Raw genomic sequence first — 21,872 nt, 5'->3', positions numbered from 1 at the left:
GACCTAAATGGGGAAAAATGGTGCCGCGGGAAAAAAAAGAACTAACAACGGGGCACCCTTGCCTGCACCAGGCATGTAACGGGGCAGCCCACCACATACATGCATATATATATATATATATATATATATATATATATATATATATATACCCATATATATAATGCATATATATATGCAGATGCACTTGGAGAGCTCAGCTCGGGAAAAAAAAAAAAAAAATTACAACTTTCCAGTGAACAAAATTTGCGCTGATGAGTTGAAAAGTCAATTTAGCTGCACCGTCGGGGGAAGGTTCACCAGTGCGGGGGATGCATACAACACCGCACAAGCTGCCCGTTATATAACCGTCGTTCGTGCGTCTGTTCCGTCCGTCCTTCCATTCTTAGGAGTGCATCCCCCCGAGGTGCACAAAGGCGGGTTCGAAATTGACCCACTGAAAAAAAGCCCCTTCCATCGGTGTCACACAAAAAAAAAAAAAAAAAAATCCCCAGTATATTCATGTGGATTATGTTCCCCTCGAATACGCACCTGGTGTGTTCCCACATTATTCGAAGTGAAGAAAAAAAAAAAAAAAGGGGACCAATTGGAGTCCGCGCGAAGATTGAAAGGGGCAGCTACATGAACACATAAAACACACGCACAGATCGGTGGAAAGGGAAGAACTACGCACAGTTGTTTTTTTTTTTTTTTTTTTTTTTTGTTTTTTTTCCCTATGCCGCGACCGTTTTTTGGCGCGGCCCCCTGCTGTGTGGGAAAGAAAAGTATGCCCTTATCGCGGTAGGGCAAAAGGGGGGGCGAGGTTAAGGGCAAGTAGTAGAGGGGGGGTATTCTTCAAGGAGGCGTTTGGCAGGCCGCGCAAATGGGCCCACATACATATAAATATATACATGTATGAATATGCTATGTATGCATATGTACGTATGTATTTATATTTGCTTATAGCGCGCTCCTACCAGTGTGCGCTTCTTTGCCCCCCCCGCGTGTAGGTACCAACTTTCACCTACACAGGTAAAGCAATTTTTACTAAACTGCTATCAAACCCCCTTTCAATCATCCAATAATTTGCGTACCAAATGAAGCGAATCCTTTCCCTGAGTGTGAGGAGGCTCCACGCAGAGAGGGGAAGGGGCCTGCACAAATCATGCTGCTCTCTGATGAAATGTGTAAAACGCTTGGATGATCTCCCAAGGTGGAAGTGGAACCAAAGTCGCATAGAAAAAAATGGACTTAGGTACTTCACCACCGGCAGGAAGGATCCACCGAAGGAGGTTAAAAAAAAAAGCGTTTTCCTCACATGGAGATGCTTAGGGTTCAATTTAGCTTTGTCCCTTCCGATTCTCTACTTCTACCTCTTGCAATGTGAAAAGAAGAAGGGGAAGGGACAAATTGGGGTGACTAAAGTGGAAAACATTGGCAAGCCATTAATAGGAGGGGATTTCACCCTCTTTAATCACGATGGGAAAGTAGTAACAAATGAGGACTTTAAAAAAAAGTTCTGCTTAATTTACTTTGGCTTTACTTACTGTCCAGATATATGTCCACAAGAGTTGGAGAAGCAAACTATCGTCATTGAAAAAATTGTAAAAAAATATGGAGATGTCATAACTCCTGTTTTTATTTCTGTGGATCCTAAGAGGGACACGCTAGCCCAGGTGAAGCATTACTGCAGTTCCTTTAGTGACAAGTTAGTAGGACTGACTGGCACCAAGGAACAAATTAAAAAAGTAGCCAAGTTATTTCGTGTATATTACAACGAACATATTGTGGATGACCAGGGTGGCAAAACGGACACGCAAAGTGGAGACTCCCCCCCCGCTGCCAACAATTACAACTACCTCATTGATCATTCAATAATTCATTACCTACTCGATGTGGATGGAAAGTTTGTCGACTTTTTTGGAAAAAATTGCACCACTAGTGAGATGGTGGAAAGGATATCCCACTACATCGACCTTCATTTGCAGAGTGGGTCTACGGTAGGGGTCAGCGCAGGGGCGACCCTCCAGAATACGTCCCAGTAGAGGGGGATTTTCCTTCAAAGGGGCAAACACAATCCTCCTTCCTCCTCTGAACATAGCAATCGGTTTGATATGCTGACCGACCCTTTCGGGGCAGCCCAACCAGTGCATCTGACGTACAACTTTAAAATTAATTAAAAAAAAAAATTCGTTTCCTGTTGGAAGTTTAGTTTTTTTTTTTTTTTTTTTTTTTTTCCCTTTTTTTTATATATATACATGATATGTACGGTCACCGTGCAGGGAAGCATATGCACGCGCTGGCTGACGTATGTGCACACAACTCACATGTTCATGTAACTACAGACACCCCGGGCGAATGCAACTATCATACACATATATATAATCACTCGTTTATGAAGGCAAAAAAAAAAAAAAAAAAAAAAAGGACACATTTTTATATATGTGCGTAGCATCGAGAGGGAGAGAAGTCCCCCTCCGCAGAGGTAAGACCTTCCCGATCCTGACGTTTATACAAAATGACGACACGCTACGCTGTCACGAGGTGTGACACGCAGGTCTGTTGTGCAGCGCAAATTGGTAAAAAATAATCTGCGATTGTGACGGCTCTTCCTTCTTTTCCTTCCAGGCATCATTATTTGTTCTTCCCAAATTAGATTTCCTTCTCCTCGGCACTACCTGCGTTGTCCTTGTTGGTGGAGTTATCCGTCTCGTCGGTTTCCTTGGCGTCCTTACTATTATCCTTGTCACCACTGTCGTCTGCGTCCTTCCTATCGGCCTGTTGGTGTTTCTTCTTTTCCTTTTCCATTTTTTCCCTCTCCTGTTTTTCCTGCTTTTCCTTCTCCTTCTGTTTGGCTAATTCTTCTGCCTCCAATTTGGAGAAATGTTTCTGCGCCATTTGGGTGACTTCGTTAAATTCGCTTTCTATATCTTTGAGGGTGTATAGCGGTGCCTCATACAGGGGCTGCTTCATCTCCTTCTCTTGCATGGCGTTAATATTGTCGAGCAGATTTGTCGTCCTGGAAATAATTTTCTGACTTTCCTCGGATGGTCTCTTCTCACACTGAGCAATGATATTTTTCAAATGGTTTAAAATGTTTCCCAAGTTTTTCTGCTTCGCATTCCACGTATCATATTTGTAAATTATGTCTTTAATCCTTTCCCTAATTTCTTCCTTTTTCTTTATAAAGGCGTTTTTACCTTCCTCAATATTATCATAAATCCAATTTTCGCAATCATCCAGAGCTAGGAGGATGGAGTCTCTTTCCTCCTCGATCACAAAATCTTTGTACATTCCGTTTAGTCTGTTTCTCGTTTCGTATATGATTGTTTCCAACTCGTTTATATTTTTCAACCTTTCTGCTTCTTGCAGATCACTATGCTGCATGTTAATTTCTGCTTCGCTAAAATTGTAGATATCTTTCGAACTGTATGATCCTGGAGGTGCGATCACTTCGATGGGTAGTGTAGTGTAGCATGTCTGTATTTTTCCTTCTTCTCCTTTTTTCAGTTCTGCTTTATTTCCACTTTGGTGAGATAACGTCGCATTGCCGTTAGGAATTGCTCCATCGGTGTTGCTTTCCTTACCTTCATTCGATTCTTCCTCATTTGTTTTTTTCTCCTTTCCATCTGCGTCTCCATTTGATGCATCTGCGTTTTCCGCCCCACTAGATGCATCACCCTTTTGTATGTCTTTTTTCTCCTCACTTTTTTTCTTATCCTCTTTCGATTTAATGACCGTTTTGGACACTGTCTGTGCGCCTAAGAAAGTGAAGGTGTCACTCTCCGAGAAGGTGGTCATTACGTGTGATTCAACAATCTTGTCATTTTTTTCATTCACTTTTATGAGGCAAGAACCCAACTCCTTAATGCAGTGTGGTGGCAAATCTGGGCTGTCCTCATAGTAGGCAGTCACTTTTATGTGTCCCTTCTCCGGAATGACAACCTTCTTCATCTTCTTCTTTAAAGAATCTGTATCGTACAATCTTTCCACCTTGGACTTGGATGGGTCATTCACATTATGCCACTCGACACTAATTGGGTGCGTTACTTTTTCTATACATTGGTACTCCTTCACTTTGTAGTGTTTACTAATCATGGCTCCTGAGAGGACGCAACCCCTTGCAACAGATTCATCTGCAATTAACGTTTTGGATAATGGCTTATCGAAATACTGTTCCAGATATTTCTGTATGAATGGAATTCTAGTGGAACCTCCTAAAATTTCTATCGACTGCACATCTGCAATGTTGAGTTTGCTCACTTGCATGGCTTTATTTAGTAGAGCTTCCAATTTGGTGAGAAAGAAAGGGGCACACAATTCTTCGAAGTTTTCTCTACTTATGGATCCCTGACAGTCCATGTCTTCATAAAGGCACTCCACATGAATGGACGTATCGTTGTTCGCTGAGAGGACCTTCTTCGTCTTCACGGCAACATCTTGCAACTTCACTCTTATCTTGTTATCGATCTGACTCGTTTCATTATTCGACGTGACAAAATATGGGTTCAGCCTCCCCGTTCCCATTTCGCATAGATCAGTCGACTTTACCTTATACAGAGGGTTCATCTTATGTGAAGTAATAAACACGTTATTGATGTATTTGATGAGCTCATTGTCGATGTTTCTTCCTCCTAAATTCGTGTCTGCAAGGTCACTTAATATCTCACACTTATTGGAGAAAAAACGAGCAACACACACGCAGGTATTGGCGTAACCTATATTAACAAACACGACTACCGACCCAACGTCCTCTTTAAATTCTTTCATTCTATACATACCATAATCCAATGCAACAGCTGTGTTGTCACTTATAATTCTGAGCGCATTCACGTTTATAATTTTCGTTGCTGCGAGGAGACATTCCTTTTGGCTGTTCGTAAAAGTAGGGGGGTAGGACAAAACGATTTCGTTGCATTCTTTTCCTATGAACTTTTCTGCCAACTTAATTAGAAAAAAGAGGAGAGCTGATAAGACTCGTACCACACTTATGTCTACCTTCTCCTTTTTATATTCCACCTGGTACCCCAAATAGTTATGCTCACATGGTACTATATTTCCAAACGATTCACTCAATTCCATGTCGTCTTCCTGAGCCTGCTCACCCAATTTCCCAATGAGGTTCTTTATATTCCTGCATGTGTTCTTAAAGTTCGACTTCACCTTCGCTAGTGCGTTGTCTCCAATTAACCTTTCCTTCTCCGTGAACGCCACCATAGTGGGCGTCAGCCTCTCTGACACATCATTCCTCACAATGTTTATGGCTCCTTTGTTTATAGCTGCAACCACGGAGTTATCATTTCCTATGTCTATTCCGAGCACTGACATGGTTTCGGCGTCTGATGTGGTAACTGAAGGGCAATAATCCTTAACGGGTATGCAATATATAACGGGGTGTGTGCGTCACATGCAACGTTCGTGCATGACGTGCCCTTTAACGCGGGGGGTTGCTGTTCTGTAGCCAATCTGCTGGGCAAAGCCAAAAATTACTTCCTCTATATGCAGGTGTTGCGCTTCGTGCAGTGGCTCTCTCTACGTTGCGTCACCTTCTTTTGTTGTTTCTGTTTTTTTCTCTCAATCGGTTGTTCTTGGTTTATGTAGATATATTCCTTAACGAAAAAGAAAAAAAAAAAATAGGCGTACTCAAAGGATATATATTTTTTTTTATCCTTATTTTTCAGTTCACTGCAATTTCTGATTGCTGTTCTTTTTCGCGTTCCAAATGGTTAACAATTTGACGTTCCTTATTCTTATTTTATTTTTTTCTTCTTTTTCCTTATAAATTTCTTTTTTATGTTAGCAATTTTGTGAGGTTTTTTTTTTTTTTAAAAAAAAATTCAACCTCGGGATTGTTCGCAAAAAGCTGTAGGGGTGAGAAATACCGCATGAACGTTTCGGCACTTTGTCACTTATGCTGCCGCATGTTGGGTAGGCATGTATACGCACGTAGTTATGGAAGTAGGTACGCGTTATGCTTCTCACTTTTTTGCCATATAAATTTGTGGTGCTTAAACGGAGAGGAACAAATTGCGGGATGAGGTTGTGGAGTGGAATATGCCCTACCGCAGCGGCATACGTTCGCTTTCATATCCACGCAGCAATGTCGAAAAAACGAACGATCAAAGCGGAACCAAGCGAGTAGTGTTTTTTTTTTCCTGCGGGCATACACGTATATATAATATAACATAATATGTGGCAAAGCATGTAGGCACATATATGGTATACGTACGCTGTGCGCAAAAATTGTAACTAGTGGGGGCATTAAAATACGGCGAGAGTACCGAATGGGGAATAATTTTTTTTTTTTTTTTTTTTTTTTTTGGCGCCAACTTGCATGCTCTATATGAGGAGAAGCGAGTACAAAATTTTCTTATAGCCACGTGGGGGGGCCGCATGCAAACCACTCACGTATGCTTAAGGCACAAGTGAAAGTTTGCTTAATGGTTAATGTTATCTTCCCTATGTGGAGTCGCTGCTCGGAATAAGGGATTGCCCACCTGCCCAGGGGCAGCACTGTAGCGATGCTATTTTTTTTGGTGGGGTATACTTTTTGTTGGCATTTCCTGCTGGCCTCTCTCGCCTTTTGCCGCTTCCCCACTTGCCGCGTTACTTTACCACTTCCCTTTACTGCTTTCCTTTACCGTTTTCCTTTATCGCTTTCTTTTTCCCCCTTGCTTTGGCATCTTCCAAAAGAATGCCCTTCGCCTTTACCTCTAACGTAGCCAAATAAACAGGCCACATACCTTTTTGTGGGGGAGTGGCAAACATGCGGGGATCGCAACATCGGAATTTTTAGCCACATGTGAGCATATCACCCACACCAAAATGAGGCCAATAATTTGAAGCAAAAACTTGTTCACACAAACTGACGTGTAAATGTATTACATGTATGCACGGGCGCGGCATGGTCTGGCCTTACCCATGTCGTCGCGGTGTACCATTCTGTTTTGAGGGCCTCCTTTTCGTGCGAAGCGCCGTCGAAATGATTCTCCCAAACCCCCGTTCTGCATATCTCTTTCGCGCACATGTAAAGGTGAAAAGGAGGAAAAAGGTGCGTTCCTTCTGATAACACCCGCCGAGGGTTTCATTACACGGAAGGTTTGGTCAAAATGACTCAGCGAAAGGGTGGGCGAGGAAGGGAACACATAAAAGGAGGGTCTCCCTATTGCTCGCAATATGCAACGCGGTCCACACTTCTGCCTGAGAATCCCAGTGAAAATCTCCCAAATTAAAAAGGAACAGCTCGGGAACCAAATTATTTAGAAGAGTCTAGCCCGTCAAACGGAGTGCGCAAAAACAGGGTGTGGTAAATACCGCCCCACTCACCACAAAGTAAGGGTAAAAGTATAGGAACGGCAAAGGTGTGATTGTTCATGGAAAGGAGGATTCCTCCGAAGCGGTTTTATAACTTCCACTGGGGAAAATCAAATGGCACAAAAAAAATGGCTTCCTTTCTTTGGTAATGGCAAAGGTGGGGACACCTGGAAGTACTTTTCCTGTCGTTTGAATCGTCCCACCCGTTACAATGCCGTGGATCACTTCTCTTATTTAAAAAAAACATAACCAAAAGGAATAACCAATTTTTTTCTCTCTCCTTTGTGACAATCATCCAAATGGCTGACAATGTATAGGTGCCATTTTGTAAGCGACTCGATGTGGACATTTGGGCACATGGTGGTGGACACCGTCCCCTGTCCTCATCCAGGAGGGGTAAGGAGGAGGACAAATGATCGTCCCCACTCTGTACGTGCTCCCCTTTTTGCAACTCGGAACAATGATCAGTTAATCACTCCACAAACATTTAGCAAAAATGGAGAATATTAACGTGCAAATTAGCACCTTACTTTTAACGCGGGGAAGGATACCCAATTGGGGCATAACCTTCAACGGTAAGTATGCTGCAAGCGTGCAAGAGAAGTTTCTTTTTTTTTCTGCACATGATGCACTTCCACATTGTAATACCTCATAAGGTTAATTTAAAAAAAGAAAAATGCTTCATTACGTGTGCACAGATTTATTACAGAACAGTAAATATATTCAACACTTGCCTTTTTATTTACCTCTTTTTTTTTTTTTTTTTTTGCCATTTAATTGTCCCCTGCGAAGAGTACTGTCACCCCACGGTAACTACGTAACGTGCTTTGGAGGATTACCACAGGAACATAAGGGGAAGTTTCCCTCCTCGTATATGTCATCATACATGCTTTGTATTCTGCATAACTTTATGGAGACCCAGTGGGGGAAAAAAAAAAAAAGGAGTCAAATGATGAACGTATTTGCTGGGTTACCTCTTCGTCGAACGTGTAATCGCAACTGCACACCAGTCGTAAGTGCAAAAGGGGAACAAGGCGAAGTAGCAAAACCAAGGGAACACCCAAACGAATGTATAACTTTTATAGCGTATGCACTGCTCTTCCACGGGCGTAAAGAGGGCGCATCGCAAGTTCGACCCAGCTTAATGGGGGACGAGATTACTTTAACGCGTTTTTATAAAAATAAGTGCCAACGTACAGGGAAACTGCACGGAGTACAGGAGAGCTTTTTTTTTTTTTTTTCTTTTTAAAATAATGTGCATGGCCATTTTATCCCCCTTTTACTTTGCAGTAGCTAGGCTGAGGCAACCGAATGTATGAAAACCCCCGTGCACAATTTTATTCATCCCATTTTCGGTCAGCACACATTTTCCCCATTTCACTAGTACATATCTGTTTGTACCACGTGCGAACGCATGCCTGCATCGTAAATGTGCACGTCGTATAAGTGTATACCACGTATGCATGCACGTCTAGGGAGAATCCCACTCTGTGCCGACGTTTGCGCGTGATCAAGCACAATCGACGGAGCCAAGCAATTTAGTCCCCCTCCACCCAAAAGTGAAGATGCTGCTGCGGTTGAATTTGGCCAAGAAGTCTAATGCGAAATGCCCAAGCTTCATTTTTATGAGCAGAAATGTTAACGGAATACTCAAGAGGTATGTTGCATCGCAACCGTTGGGGATAAATCTGCCGGAACCCCCACCAAGGGAATTTTTGCCAAATGGGGAACCCAAAACGTATCGTCTGAACCAGAGGTATTATAACCATAAGTACAATTGGGAAAGATGGACCTTAAGACCGGCAGGCGTTTTTCACACCTATTTACAGGGAGAATTCGCAAAAGATCATAGGCCCTTACTAGCGTGGTTACTACAATACCCCTTACCTTTAGCCTTTATTCCCTATTTTTTATTTGCCTTTGGTATGGCCTTTACATTTCACCATGTGTCCTATTTGGGCATAAAACCGAAGAGATTTACCGTAGAGTGGGTGGAGGCTAATAAGGAAAGAGAACGAGCTGAAAACACCAACCCCATTACGAGGTACCTCGATCGCAGAAGAAAAGAAAGAGGACCGCACTGGATTCTGGAGGACTTTATGCCCCCTCACCCGTGTTACCTACACATGAGTAAGTATCACCACGATACGGAGCTTTTGCGAAAGAGGGAAGAAGAAGCTGCAGAGAAGGGGGAAGCATGAGGGGATTAATCACACGGGAGCAGGATGGCGGCAGACGACATTGCTGAATAAGCGGTGCGGCAAATCTGCGATCGTTGCGCTGTCGAGTGTTTGTCCTCCATCAGTTTCGCTGAGAAATCGCGACGGTGTTTATGCATCATTGGATGTGCTCATCTTTAATAATAATCTCTTTGGAGATTAGTGCACTGCCATATGGGGGATGGAACAACACAAAAATGAGGCAGATAAACACACACCTAAGTGCATACGTACAAACGTACACCTTCGTATGCACACCCAGCGAGGTTCAGCTGGATCCACTTTCATTCGGTGAACCTCTTTTTTTTGTACGTCTTTATAGACCAATTTAAACGCGTGCTCACTCATGGTGGGGATGTTTCCACGCCGAACTGATCTGCATTTTTCCCATATTTTAACAACCATCATTTGAATGAACATTCCTACAATTTAAATTGCCAAAATGGAGAAAAAAAAAAAAAAATTCACACAATGAACTTCCCTTTTTTTTCTGAACTGTACAGGTAAAATAGCCAAAATGGAAAAAAAAAAAAAAAAAAAAAAAAAAAATTGTCTAGCCGAATTCGCTCCCCTTTTTAGCTGTTTTGCACACTTACGAAAAAACACTTACGCTATAACAGTTCATGCGTTTTTTTAAATTATTCACCTGTTGTACGAAGGGGCAGTTGTTCATTAAGTCTTCGGAGGTGTAGAAACGTTGAAAGGTTGAACGGGTGAACTATTTATACACTTTCACCATTCCAGTCGTTTTTTCTCTTAAAATGAATGTTGTTTTTGTGTTCCATTTTGTCGTAGTTCGCGCATAAATGTGTGTGATGCCGTCGCTTCATTCGAGTATCCTCGTGTGCACGGGAAAAGAGGCGTAACAGCGGGGGAAGGGACTACGCCCATCATGTATCATTTACACATGTGTGTTTCACATTATTTACACCTTTTTGGGTATTTAAAAAGCATCAATTTGTGAAGCTAAACGTTTGTGCGTGCACGTCCGTGTGTATATCCAGCTGTAGACGACCACTTGCCGCCAAACTTACAAAGAAGAGCATCTGTTTTTACAATGGAGTTGCTACTGAACGATGGGTACACACAGGTAGGGACGAGAAGGAGTACAAAAAAAAAAAAAGCAATATTGCAAAATAGCGCAATAATGCGCAAAGACGCAGACATCTTCAACAAATTAGCTGCATATGCGCTACACGTGGTGGAGAAATCCCCATTTTTTGCTCCCCCTTTACAAACCAGGAGGAGAAGAACTTCATGCAAATTAACCAAACTGATGATTTCATCAACCAAGAAAACGACATACACATAAGTGTTGTAAAGCCAATTACCAAGCGCACCATTCATTCGGAATGTGAGAAGATAAACGCATTTTACAAGCCAGTCGAGTTGGTAGAGGAGGTTAATACGTATGTCAAAAAAGGAGAGGAGTATCTCATAAAATTGTATGAAAATTTGAAAAAGGAGGAAAAAAGAGAAAATGAAGAAGTCATGAAAAGGTGGACCAATTCGACTCCAACGATGGTTTCGCCGTCAGGTCAGCTTTACCACACGAAGTACGCACATGAAAAGGAGGTAACTACAGAGCACCCTCCAACTAACCTATTTAAAGGTGAGAACGAATATGCTGGACCGAAATTCGAAACAGTGTTCGTGCCTAAATTAAAAAAAAACATCGAAATTGTTAACTGTTTAAAGGAGAACGTCCATGTTGATTACACCTACTTGGTTCCCAAACCCGTTGTCATACCTGTCCAAGTCCCCATGTTAAAATTTAGAGATAATTTTAAAATAGTTCCCATCCGTAAGAAAATAATCCCCGTGATAAGGTACACTGATGAGGTTATCTACGTGGACTGTTGTGTTGAGAAGCCATACATCGTTTACGAGAATATCATTGCGCCTGTTCCGTGTGACGTCCCCATAGAAGAGCGCAAGTACATCGACCACGCCCCTCCTGTGGTACAATGAATTGTCACAGTGGCTACCCCTACGTGTGTGGGGGAAGTTATGCACCCAGATAGGAGTACGCTTTTCCTCATAGATGCGCAGAAGTACGGTGGCCAAACACATCATACACGTGTGAAACGCGTCCCATTGCGTCTTCCCCTCGCAGTTGTGTCTTTAAGCGTTGCATCGACTAACGCATCAACTAACGCATCAACTAACGCGTCAAATGTTTTGTGAACTCCATTTTGAACGAAATGTAGCTTCGAGCAAGTTCGAGGGGTTTCCCTCTCGCGGGGGTGCAGTTGGTAGCTCTACATAGTTCCTCTGCCTAGCTGCACAGAGGTGACATTTCCCCCATTCGTCTGTTTCCCCTTGTGTTCCCTTTTCTTTTTTTTTATCCTTTCCAACATTGTTCACAACCCTTCGAGGAGGGTATAAAAAAATTAAGACGTTTTAATTTTGTCAGTTGCGGTGTGGTGCTTAGAAGGTTGACGTTTATAGCGAAATGGGGAAGTGGTCTACAGGGGGCGAAACCTGGGCAGTGAGATGCCTGTGTTGTTGGTGATACTCCTCTTGGAGTTGCATCCCCGCTGTTGCAAAAGGGCCTTCTTGTTCTTTCCCGCACAATGTGAAAAATAGAAAAAAGGGGCAATTCGCTTAAAATGGGAAGGAAGCAAAATGATGGAAAACAGAAGAGGGTCATCTTCACAGATGCTATTCCGTTGGGCAGGCAACAAAAACTGAACAAAACAAGCGGCTTATATGACCTTGTTCGGATGGGAAAATTAAAGAGAAAAATCGTGGCAAAAAAAAAAAAAAAAAAAAAAAAAAAACATACCATTCAAATTTGCAGAGCGCGAAACGTATATGTCACCACTGTTCCCCCAAACGGGTATTTTTTGCGGCGCATGTGGTACGCAAAAAATTGCAGAAAGCGTTAAGCGTGCGAAGAAAAAGGTGAAGCTCCTTTTAAGCATTCACCACGTGGTTTGACACGTACTTCCGTGGGAAAATTGTTTGGCGAGCATCCTCTTGAGGGGACAGTTTTCACCCGAAATGAGAATATCCAACTTTGTATCCTCTGCGTGACGATTCAGAGCACGCTGCTCGAAATTGTGAAGTTGGTATTTTCCATACACGACAGCGCAAGCCGCCTACGGGAGGAGTAATTTTTTCTTCCCAAAAAGAGGGGTCCAGTTGTGGGACGGACGTACTGCTCCGACCACAGCGGGAAAGGACTTGGCTAGGGTTTCCTCGAGGAAGTACTATGCAACGAAGAGGCGTCCCCAGAAGTGTACTCACTTGGAAGTGCCGCCACCTACCCATCTACATATACCTATTCGAAAAAAAAGCCCTTACGCATGCTTACCCCATGCACAGTTCAAACGGTAATAACGACTAAAAAGAGAATCCACGATGAGTAGCGACGCTGTAAGCAGCAGCGGCAGTGGCAGTGGCAGCAGGGAAGACCCCCTCGACCAACTGAAGAAAAAACAGTTTGAGCAGAAGCATATGGAACTTAAGGAAAAACTAAAAAGGCTCAAAAGTGTCAATAATAGTGGTGCAAATGATGATGCCAATAGTGCCGATTCGGTGAAACACGAAAAGGAGAGTTCGAGCCCAAAGGAGGCTACCACTGAACAGGCCAAAAGTGACAACAAAAGCAAGTTTTTTCAACTGAAGGAAAAGCTGAGAAAACTCAAGGAGGAGTATAGTGCCCGTTGGGTGGGGCGCGCAAGTGAAAGTGTTCGAAGCGCAAGCAGCAGGAGAAGTGAACGAAGCAACGGCAACGATAATGGCAATGACAAAGCCGGGTCCCCACCACCCTCCAGGGAGACTACCAAGAGGGAACCCGCTCCAATGCAGAAGGACCGAGAAACTTTACGAGCTGAACTGAAGAAAAAATTAGAGAAGTTTAAAAGGGAGAATGGAATTTGTGATGGGGAAAACGGAAGAGCTGCAGAAGAGGAGGAACAAAGCGTGTCTCAAGACAGAAGCTTAAGTAAAGGGTACCCAAACCGGAAGAACAGGAAACGTCCACGAGGAGGAAGTAACTCCACAATCAATCGCTCCACATCGCGTGGGGTGAAAAAACGACCAAGTTATGACAGCAGGGAGTTGTATATGCCCCCCAATAGAAATAGAATTAACCGTTATAATCCAAACGAGCGTTATAGAAGGGGTGCCAGTAACTCCCCCCGGTTTAGCTCTGCCGAAAGGGACCATAGGAGGGACTACCGAGGGAGGATGGTCCCTCGAAGGGACAGTCCCTCGTATGAGGAGCGTTTCAGAAGGGGGATGCACGACAGTCCGAGGAGAGGTAGAAGTCGTGATCGGGATAGAAGCCGAGATCGCATTCGAAGCGGGGACCGCCACAGACGAAGCAAGGAAAGAGACTCCTGGAGAGATAGACACAACACATCCTTGAACGCACGAGAAAGGGGGAGCCAACTGCGGGATGATGATCACGCACACTTCAGGAGGGAAGAAAGACAAAACAGATATTTGTACAACCAACGGACAGGAGAAAAAGTAGAAAAGAAATACTTTCGAGTTCCTTTAGGGTACCACACAACGAAGGAAAGCTGGAATAACTACACACACTGGTTGCAAAAAAAAAAATGACTACAGGTTTGGTCTACCCTTTGATCAGCACAAAATTTTCAGACGATCTAAGTCATTGTCTCCAAGTACCTGGAAGAAGTTCGTGCCAAACGATGATGATGCTGATGGGGCATCCTCCCGTTGCGACCGAGAAGGGAAGGCAGACAACAAAAGGGATGAGAAGCATAAACATAAACACAGAAAAGGTGAAAAAACTCAAAAGGGAAAGCACCGTAAGGGGGACTCCTATGTTGATCGGCGCAGTGATGAGGATGATAACGCCGGTAGGAAGAGGAACGGTACTTCCTCCAGGTCTAGGTCGCGCTTGCGTGGTGAAAAGGGAAAATACAATAATAATGATACCTCACACAGGCGGAAGAGGGGGGGAAAGAAATATTCAAAAAGTGTATCGTCCGGGGGGGGAGTAGAAAATGAAAGGAGCCTCGAAAAGGGGAAGAGGCGATCATCCGTGGAGAGAAGAAAAAGCAAAAAGGAGAAAAAGTCCTCCAGAAAGGACAACCATCGCAGATACAGAAGCAGCAGCAGGAGTAGTAGCAATTACAGCGACAGCCACAAGCGGGACAAAAAAAAACATAAACACAGAAAGCACGAAGAGGTGAAAAGACGAAGCGAAAAAGAACGCAAGGAAAAAAAAAAGAGGAAGAGCAAACATGAGGAGAAAAAAAAAAAGAAGAATAGCAAGCATGAAGAAAGCAAGAAGAAATCCAAAAGGAGAAACAAACATAAAAGAGGATCGGACTATTCTGACAGTGATGGGGAAAAGAGCGACGCGGCCGCCACATCTGCCACGTCTGCCACGTCCCTGTCCTTCCTGTGTGAGGGGTACGACTCTCTGCATGATGTGGACGTGAGCAAGGAGGGAGTATGTGAAAAGGGGAAGAAGTCGGAGGAGAGTAAAATAGAGGTGAACGAAACGGAAGAGAGTAAAATGGAGGTGAACGAAACGGAAGAGAGTAAAATGGAGGTGAACGAAACGGAAGAGAAGGAAGAAGAACTGCTCGAAGCGCAGGAGGGGGAAGACTCATCCGGAGAAGGAAGCGACGTGGGACCCAAGCCACTAGACGTGAACGTTAAATTAGCCAACCAACAAATAGACTATGGTGTGGCCATGATGCCCGGAGAGGGGCAAGCCATTGCACAGTTCGTACAAAAGGGGAAGAGAATTCCAAGAAGAGGAGAAGTCGGGTTGTCTGCTGAGGCGATTGAAAATTTCGAGAGCCTTGGTTATGTCATGAGTGGATCGAGGCACAAAAGAATGAACGCCATCCGTATGCGAAAGGAGAATCAGGTATACAGCGCCGAGGAGCAGAGGGCCCTGGCCATGTTTAACTACGAGGAGAGGGCCAATAGGGAGAATGCCCTCATAAGTGACTTGAAGGAGGTTTTGCGGAAGCAGAACGAGGCAATCCTAAACGAGAGTAAGAATAACTAATCTAACCGGACGGATGGGATGTCCTACATTTTGCTGGATTCCTCCATTGGATTAGTTTTGCAAAATTTCCTTTTTTTTTTTTTCTTTTTTGAACTGCGGTGGGGGAAGCGAAAGGAGGTCCAATCAAGGGAGACTTCCTTACTCCTCATCGCGTCTATCTTTGGTAATGCCAAAATTTGTGTGAAAAAAAAAAATTTTTAAAGTGCACACTGTGCCGGTGTCATGTTGTCATTATACCTCAACCCATTTGTTCGTGTAAAGAGGCACTTTCCCATAGGCAGTGCTGCTCGCCTTTTTTTTTATTTTTTTTTATTTTTTCCGTGGAGACGTAAAAAAAATTAATTAGATATTCCAAAAGAATGATAATCGGTAGTATGTGAAACGGGGTGGATGAAGGGGGAGGAGCACTCCTTCGTATTTACACCTCAGGGAGGTGAATGTAGAAAGTTGTTCCCTTAGCCACTTTGGCTGCATGTGCAATATTCACCCGTGGAGGAACGCACATGTGTGGATGCGTTGTCGTATGGAAAGGTGTCACGGAGAAGGTGGGGGGCTTAAACGAGGGTTTCGGTTTCGCATTCCTCTTCTACGATGCCCAGCTCCTGCCAGTTGAACTTTCCCAAAAAGGTGTTTCAATTTATTCTTAAAATTTATAAATTCGTTTTTTCCTCGTACAGTTTTTTTTTTGCTCATGTTGTTATTGTTGTTGTTATTGCTGTTGTGGTTGCTTTTTTTTTTTTTTTTTTTTATAAAGTTCACAATGGGTAAAAGAACATGTGCAGGAGTTTACGCATGTGGATTTGCTGGGTATCCATCCGTGCACTTGCGCAGGAACGCATTAACAACTGCCCGCACAGGGGGGTTGAAAAGGACACATGGGCACAACAAGGAGGAGAAAAAATAGCATGCACACAGGTACACAATTCAAATCGAAATGGTAAACAAGTGGCTTTTTTTTTTTTTTTTTTTTTCATATATATATGTATATACAATATATTTATATATGTGTGTATGCCACATGTGCTATAGGTGCTTGCCTCCCTGCGAGGTGTGCCGAAACGGTAACATGCAGGGGGAGTTAAAATGAAAAGAGGGCCACATGGGTGAAGGGGCGCAACGAAATATGAACAGCCGTCCGGCGGTATATCCTTCTCACCCCGTCCCCCAACGTGGCCGGTCTCTCTAATCCGCATGCACACACAATACACAACACACGTGTGTTTTTTTGTGCTTCTCCTGGATTGGGGGGTTAATGCAATGATTTGAAGACAATTGAGCAGAGTATTTTCAATTAGTCAACTTCCTCCATCTTGGAGTCCGTAGCGTCGATGGTCTCCTCCAAAGGTGGCAACTCAATGTCGTTGTTCTCATCCTCATCGATGGACAGACCCAATTTAATCATTCTGTGGATTCTCTTAGAGAAGGTGGTGGGTTCCTCAAGCGCAAATCCGGACGTCAAAAGAGACGTATCGAATAGGAGCCATATTAAATCCTTGACCGTTTTGTCAGACTTGTCTGCGTCTGCCTTCTGCTTCAATGCAGTAATGATTGGATGGCGTGCATTGATTTCCATAATTTTTTTGGACAACATATAGCTAGTCATGGAGTTATCTCTCAAAGCTTGGGCTTTCATAATTCTTTCCATGTTTGCTGACCAGCCAAATTCAGAGGTAACCAACACACATGGTGAATCGGTGATTCTCTGTCCAACAACTACTTTCTCTACCTTCTCATGGAGCACATCCTTTATGACTTTACATAGACCCTCATATTCAGCCTTCATCGTTTCGAAGGTTTTTTTAGCTTCCTCAGAGTCATCAATGTCGAGACCTTCCTTGGTACAACATTTTAATTTCTTTCCTTCGAAGTCCTTCAGCTGTTGTACTGCATACTCATCGATCGGGTCAACCATATATATCACTTCAAATCCTTTCTTCGTTAGGGCTTCCAAAAATGGAGAGTTGGACACCGCATTGATGGATTCACCAGTGATGTAGTAGATGTCCTTTTGGTTCTCCTTCATTCTGTCGACGTACTCCTTCAGTCCTATCATTTCATCACCGGACTTGGAGGTTTGGAAGCGGAGCAACTCAGTGATCTGCACAAAAAGGTGGGGGAGACGGACATGTATGAAGGGAAATATCACCAAATGTAGGTAGGGGCGGTGCAAACAAAGCAACCCAAACATGGATCCAATTTGTAGCACTGCTGAGGTGAATTATGTTACGCTTCCATGACTCAATGTGTTTAATTGTCGTGGCCACGCGGCCGTCTTATTCACCCGTCATATGTGAACATATGACGGGCAAACAATAAACACATGCTAAGGTGATAAGCGAACGGGATCAAAAAAAGACAACCCACTTGACGACTAACCAGCGGAGTATAACACCCCGCATGATTACGAGTGTGGTTGCTCCCGAGTTGATTTTCCAAACGTCTGGACATACACGCGTTTTCCCCCGTTGGGGTTCACGTGCATGTAATTAAATTTGGATCGTTACATGGCAGGGCATGCTGATTTCGCAAGCGGTGACGCCGCTCCCCCTGCAGTGCTACATATACACATAGATGTAGATGTAGATGTAGAACCTACCTTTGCGCGATTCGCGTTATCCTCGTGGATACCCAGCTTCAGGTTCTTACTGAACTGTTCGTAGAACTTCTTGTAGTTGTCCTTGTTCTCGGCCAGCTCAGCAAACATGTCTAGGCATTTCTTGATAAGGTTCTTTTTGATGACCTTCAGAATTTTGTTCTGTTGTAGGGACTCTCTGGAGATGTTCAGTGGTAGGTCCTCCGAGTCGACAACACCCTTCACAAAGTTGAGCCACTCAGGGATGATCTCCTCACAGTCATCCATGATGAAAACACGTCTGACATACAACTTGATGTTATTTCTCTTCTTTCTATTTTCGAACATATCGAAGGGGGCTCTTTTCGGGATAAATAAAAGAGCCTTAAATTCTAGTTGTCCTTCAACAGAGAAATGCTTGACAGCTAGGTGGTCTTCCCAATCGTTGGTTAGAGATTTGTAAAAACTGGCATACTCTTCATTGGTGACTTCCTCAGGTTTTCTCATCCAGAGGGGTTTCTGTTTGTTTAATTCTTCCCACTCATGTTCAACGGTGTGGATTTTTTTCTTTTTCTTTTCCTTTTTCTTTTTTTTCTCAGCATTTTCTAACTCTTCCGTTACGTCTTCCACTTTGGGGTGGTCATCTCCTTTCTCCTTATCTTCTTCTTCCTCATTGTCTTCTTTCTTTTCCTTATCAGCATCTTCGCCTTCTTGGGTCTGCTTTTCTCCATCCTCCAGTTGGTCCTTTCCAGATTTCTTCTTTTCTCCATCAGCATCTTCCTCGTCTGCTTCATCCTCCGAAGCGGTGATTTCCTTCTCGTTCTGTCTTTCACAGTATAACTTAATTGGGAAGGAAATAAATTCAGAGTGCTTCTTCACCAAGTCCTTAATTCGTTTTTCTTCCAAATATTCCAATTGGTCATCCTTCAGGTGGAGAATAATTTTGGTACCTCTTCCCATTTTCTCATTAGTTTCATCTTTCGTGACGGTGAAAGAACCACCAGCTGCAGATTCCCAAACGTATTGCTCATCGTCATTATTCTTCGACACAACAACCACGTGATCTGCCACAAGGTAGGCTGAGTAAAAACCTACACCAAACTGTCCAATCATGGAAATGTCCCCACTGGCTTGAATGGCCTCCATAAATGCCTTCGTTCCCGATCTGGCGATCGTTCCCAGGTTGTTAATCAAGTCATTTTTTGTCATACCAATACCAGAATCTTCAATCGTTAGCGTGTTGTTCGTTTTGTCTGGAATAATTTTAATGTAGAACTCGGGCTCCGCCGACAATTTCTGCGTATCCGTAATGGCTTCATATCTTATCTTATCCAGAGCGTCACTTGCATTACTGATCAGTTCTCTTAAGAAAATTTCCTTGTTGCTGTAAAATGTGTTAATGATTAAACTCATTAACTGCCTAATATCGGCGTTGAATGCGAAGGTTTCCTTTGACATTTTGTTCTAGCGGTGGTGGGCAAAATAGATTTCTGTTTCGGTTTAGGGGGAAGTTCTCTTATCTGCGTTGGTGGGATGGGTAAGAAGAAAAGGATGAGTCGGTAATGCATCCGCATGTATTCATACGTTTGGGCATTTTTTCCGCGCAGATATGCATGCTACGCTCATGGCATGCCCCTCTTTCGTTCCACTACTTTGGTGAATTTTGATGAATGCGCCTTAAACAGGGGAGTTTTTGAACTCCTTGTCGTTATGATCGAATAGTTCTTTTTCTCTTAGCATATATAGCAAGGGGGTTTAAGCATTCTGCTCGACCGACCACATATGCGCGCCCTTTTTGAGTGGTAACGAGGAGGGTAGAATGGCTATCTCTAGCACGATATTAAGAAGCAAGTCGTCCCACTGCTCTATCCGCCATGCAAAATTGGGACAACGCAATAGATAGGGCGCTTTTTAACTCTCAAAATGGAAAAGCCCCTTTTCCTCCTTTTCGTCACATTCAATGGAATGTCACTTTTCTCTTTTTGGCGTACCTGTTGGGTTTGTTTCCTCGTGCGGGAAAGGCTCGCGAACGGTGGGAAAAATTCGTTCACAGGTATACAGGGGGGGTTGCTTAATTTAGCACAATCCAGCGTAGCGCAGTATGCGATTCTGGGGGGTTACGCTTTTCCTTGCGTTTTTATCACTTTTACAGTAACTTTTTTATTTTTGCTTTTTCCTTAATTGGTTCAATAGGAAAAATTTCGAAAAGATGTTTTTTTTTTTTTTCACAACGTGGGTGAAGTGGTTTTTTTTTTTTTTTTTTTTTTAATTCGTTTGGATTTATATTATTGTACTTTATTTTAATTTATTTTATAATATTATTTTATTTTTAATTTTTTAAATAAGCCCGCGTGACAAAATTGTATTCACCACTAATCGCATGATAAAATGCCAACCGAAAAAAAAAAAAAAAAAGCGTCAATATGGTTCCATGGCCCCTTGGCACGGGGCCTTTTTTTTTTTTTTTTTTCTTTCCTAGGGGGTGGCATATATTTTATTATCTTTGGGCTGCTGTTTGCCCAGCTCATACGGTGCGTATTCCTCAGGCATACAGTTACTTTACTACACCAAAGCGGTGGCTGCAGCAAATGCGGTTGATTCGTCGTGGTCCCGGCGGGGCGGGGCTGTATCATTTTGCCACATGCACCTAGCCACATCCTACCCATCAGGAGGCATTACCTGTATGCCCCACCGGGGATCATCTCGAAATGGCACCCACGCGAAGTACATATGCATACATATATATAATATTTATATATATATATTTATATATATATATTTTTTGTATATAATTTTTTATATATTTCTTTATATTCGCGTCGTATCCTTGTAAAAATTGCCAACCGTGTTTTGCGAGCTACCAGGCAATTCATCCCGCAGTGTACCAACATGCAGGGGGGGATCTTCAGTTCACGGCTCGCACAGGCTACTTTTATTCGGGGCAGGAAGCATTAAAAAAAGGGGGCTTTCCTTCCATTTTTGCTGTTCCTTTATAGCCCCCTTTTTTTTTGGTAGCGGCTTAAAGTGTGAATGAGCCAAATTTATTCAGCCCCTTCCTCCTTCAACTGTTCACCTTCCTCACTTTACTCCCCTCAAGTGAAAGCAAACCCGCTTTTTCTTTCTTTTATTACTTCCCCTTTTTGCAGTTCTTCACCCTCAGTGTGGCATACGTACCTACCACATATGGGGAAGAGGATATTGACGGGAGTATGTAGCCGTTTAGCCTTGTAGCCCCGTGGACTACAGGAGAAGGCGCATGGGCCAACTGCTAGCTTGGCAGCCCCATTTTTCCAATGCACATGTGAGAAAAAAACGTGCATGCACAGGGGGTCATATGGGGCAGTAAGGGCAAAAAAAAAAAAAATAAAAACATGCATCTTCACTCAGGAGAAAATTACAAGTGTAGAAATAATACAGCACAATTTTTCCTTATATAAGTTTTAACATACGTAATGATGCATTCATTTGGGTGAGGGACAAAATCCACTTTTGCATTCACATTTTTTCCTTGCACATATGGCTATTTTTTTTTTTTTTCCAAGTGAGAAGTGTCCCCCAGTATGCATGCACCTTCCACGTGTGTTACTCAGCTAAAATGAGAAATAAAAATCCGCAGAGGGGGAAAGAGGCCTACCTCCCATTATTTTGAATTCGTCACAAGGTCTCCCACATGCAACGAATATTTAGGAAAAAAAAAATGTATGGCAAGGGAACGCAAGAACTTCCCCCTCATTGACAAAACACCCCTCAAAATGGCAAACGTGTAGTTTCACACGTGCATTCA

At 43.2% G+C, this 21,872-nt stretch overlaps 6 protein-coding genes across 6 annotated transcripts; 4 read left to right on the top strand and 2 right to left on the bottom strand.

Annotated features, from left to right (window-relative positions):
- Positions 1-1,073: 1,073 nt before the first annotated feature.
- On the top strand, positions 1,074-2,021 carry PCOAH_00000840 (Cloroquine resistance associated protein Cg3; the record flags this gene model as incomplete). The annotated part of the gene is made up of 1 exon (XM_020056901.1): positions 1,074-2,021. The coding sequence occupies one exon, from the start codon at positions 1,074-1,076 to the stop codon at positions 2,019-2,021; it is 948 nt and encodes a 315-aa protein (XP_019912452.1).
- A 607-nt stretch (positions 2,022-2,628) lies between these two features.
- On the bottom strand, positions 2,629-5,304 carry PCOAH_00000830 (Uncharacterized protein; the record flags this gene model as incomplete). Its single annotated transcript, XM_020056900.1, has 1 exon — positions 2,629-5,304. The coding sequence occupies one exon, from the start codon at positions 5,302-5,304 to the stop codon at positions 2,629-2,631; it is 2,676 nt and encodes an 891-aa protein (XP_019912421.1).
- A 3,551-nt stretch (positions 5,305-8,855) lies between these two features.
- On the top strand, positions 8,856-9,491 carry PCOAH_00000820 (Uncharacterized protein; the record flags this gene model as incomplete). Its single annotated transcript, XM_020056899.1, has 1 exon — positions 8,856-9,491. The coding sequence occupies one exon, from the start codon at positions 8,856-8,858 to the stop codon at positions 9,489-9,491; it is 636 nt and encodes a 211-aa protein (XP_019912394.1).
- A 651-nt stretch (positions 9,492-10,142) lies between these two features.
- Positions 10,143-11,480, top strand: PCOAH_00000810 (Uncharacterized protein; the record flags this gene model as incomplete). Its single annotated transcript, XM_020056898.1, has 2 exons — positions 10,143-10,599; positions 10,752-11,480. The coding sequence occupies 2 exons, from the start codon at positions 10,567-10,569 to the stop codon at positions 11,478-11,480; spliced, it is 762 nt and encodes a 253-aa protein (XP_019912588.1).
- Positions 11,481-12,875: 1,395 nt separating this feature from the next.
- Positions 12,876-15,516, top strand: PCOAH_00000800 (Heat shock protein 86 family; the record flags this gene model as incomplete). The annotated part of the gene is made up of 2 exons (XM_020056897.1): positions 12,876-14,012; positions 14,113-15,516. 2 exons carry the CDS (start codon positions 12,876-12,878, stop codon positions 15,514-15,516), a joined length of 2,541 nt encoding a protein of 846 aa, XP_019912561.1.
- A 1,291-nt stretch (positions 15,517-16,807) lies between these two features.
- On the bottom strand, positions 16,808-19,546 carry PCOAH_00000790 (Heat shock protein 86; the record flags this gene model as incomplete). Its single annotated transcript, XM_020056896.1, has 2 exons — positions 16,808-17,614; positions 18,113-19,546. 2 exons carry the CDS (start codon positions 19,544-19,546, stop codon positions 16,808-16,810), a joined length of 2,241 nt encoding a protein of 746 aa, XP_019912464.1.
- Positions 19,547-21,872: the final 2,326 nt, after the last annotated feature.

The sequence above is a fragment of the Plasmodium coatneyi genome, chromosome 1 (assembly GCF_001680005.1).
Source record: "Plasmodium coatneyi strain Hackeri chromosome 1, complete sequence".
NCBI classification, from domain to species: Eukaryota; Apicomplexa; class Aconoidasida; order Haemosporida; family Plasmodiidae; genus Plasmodium; species Plasmodium coatneyi.
Note: the sequence above shows the minus strand (reverse complement) of the source record. Positions and strands in the feature narration are given on the sequence as shown.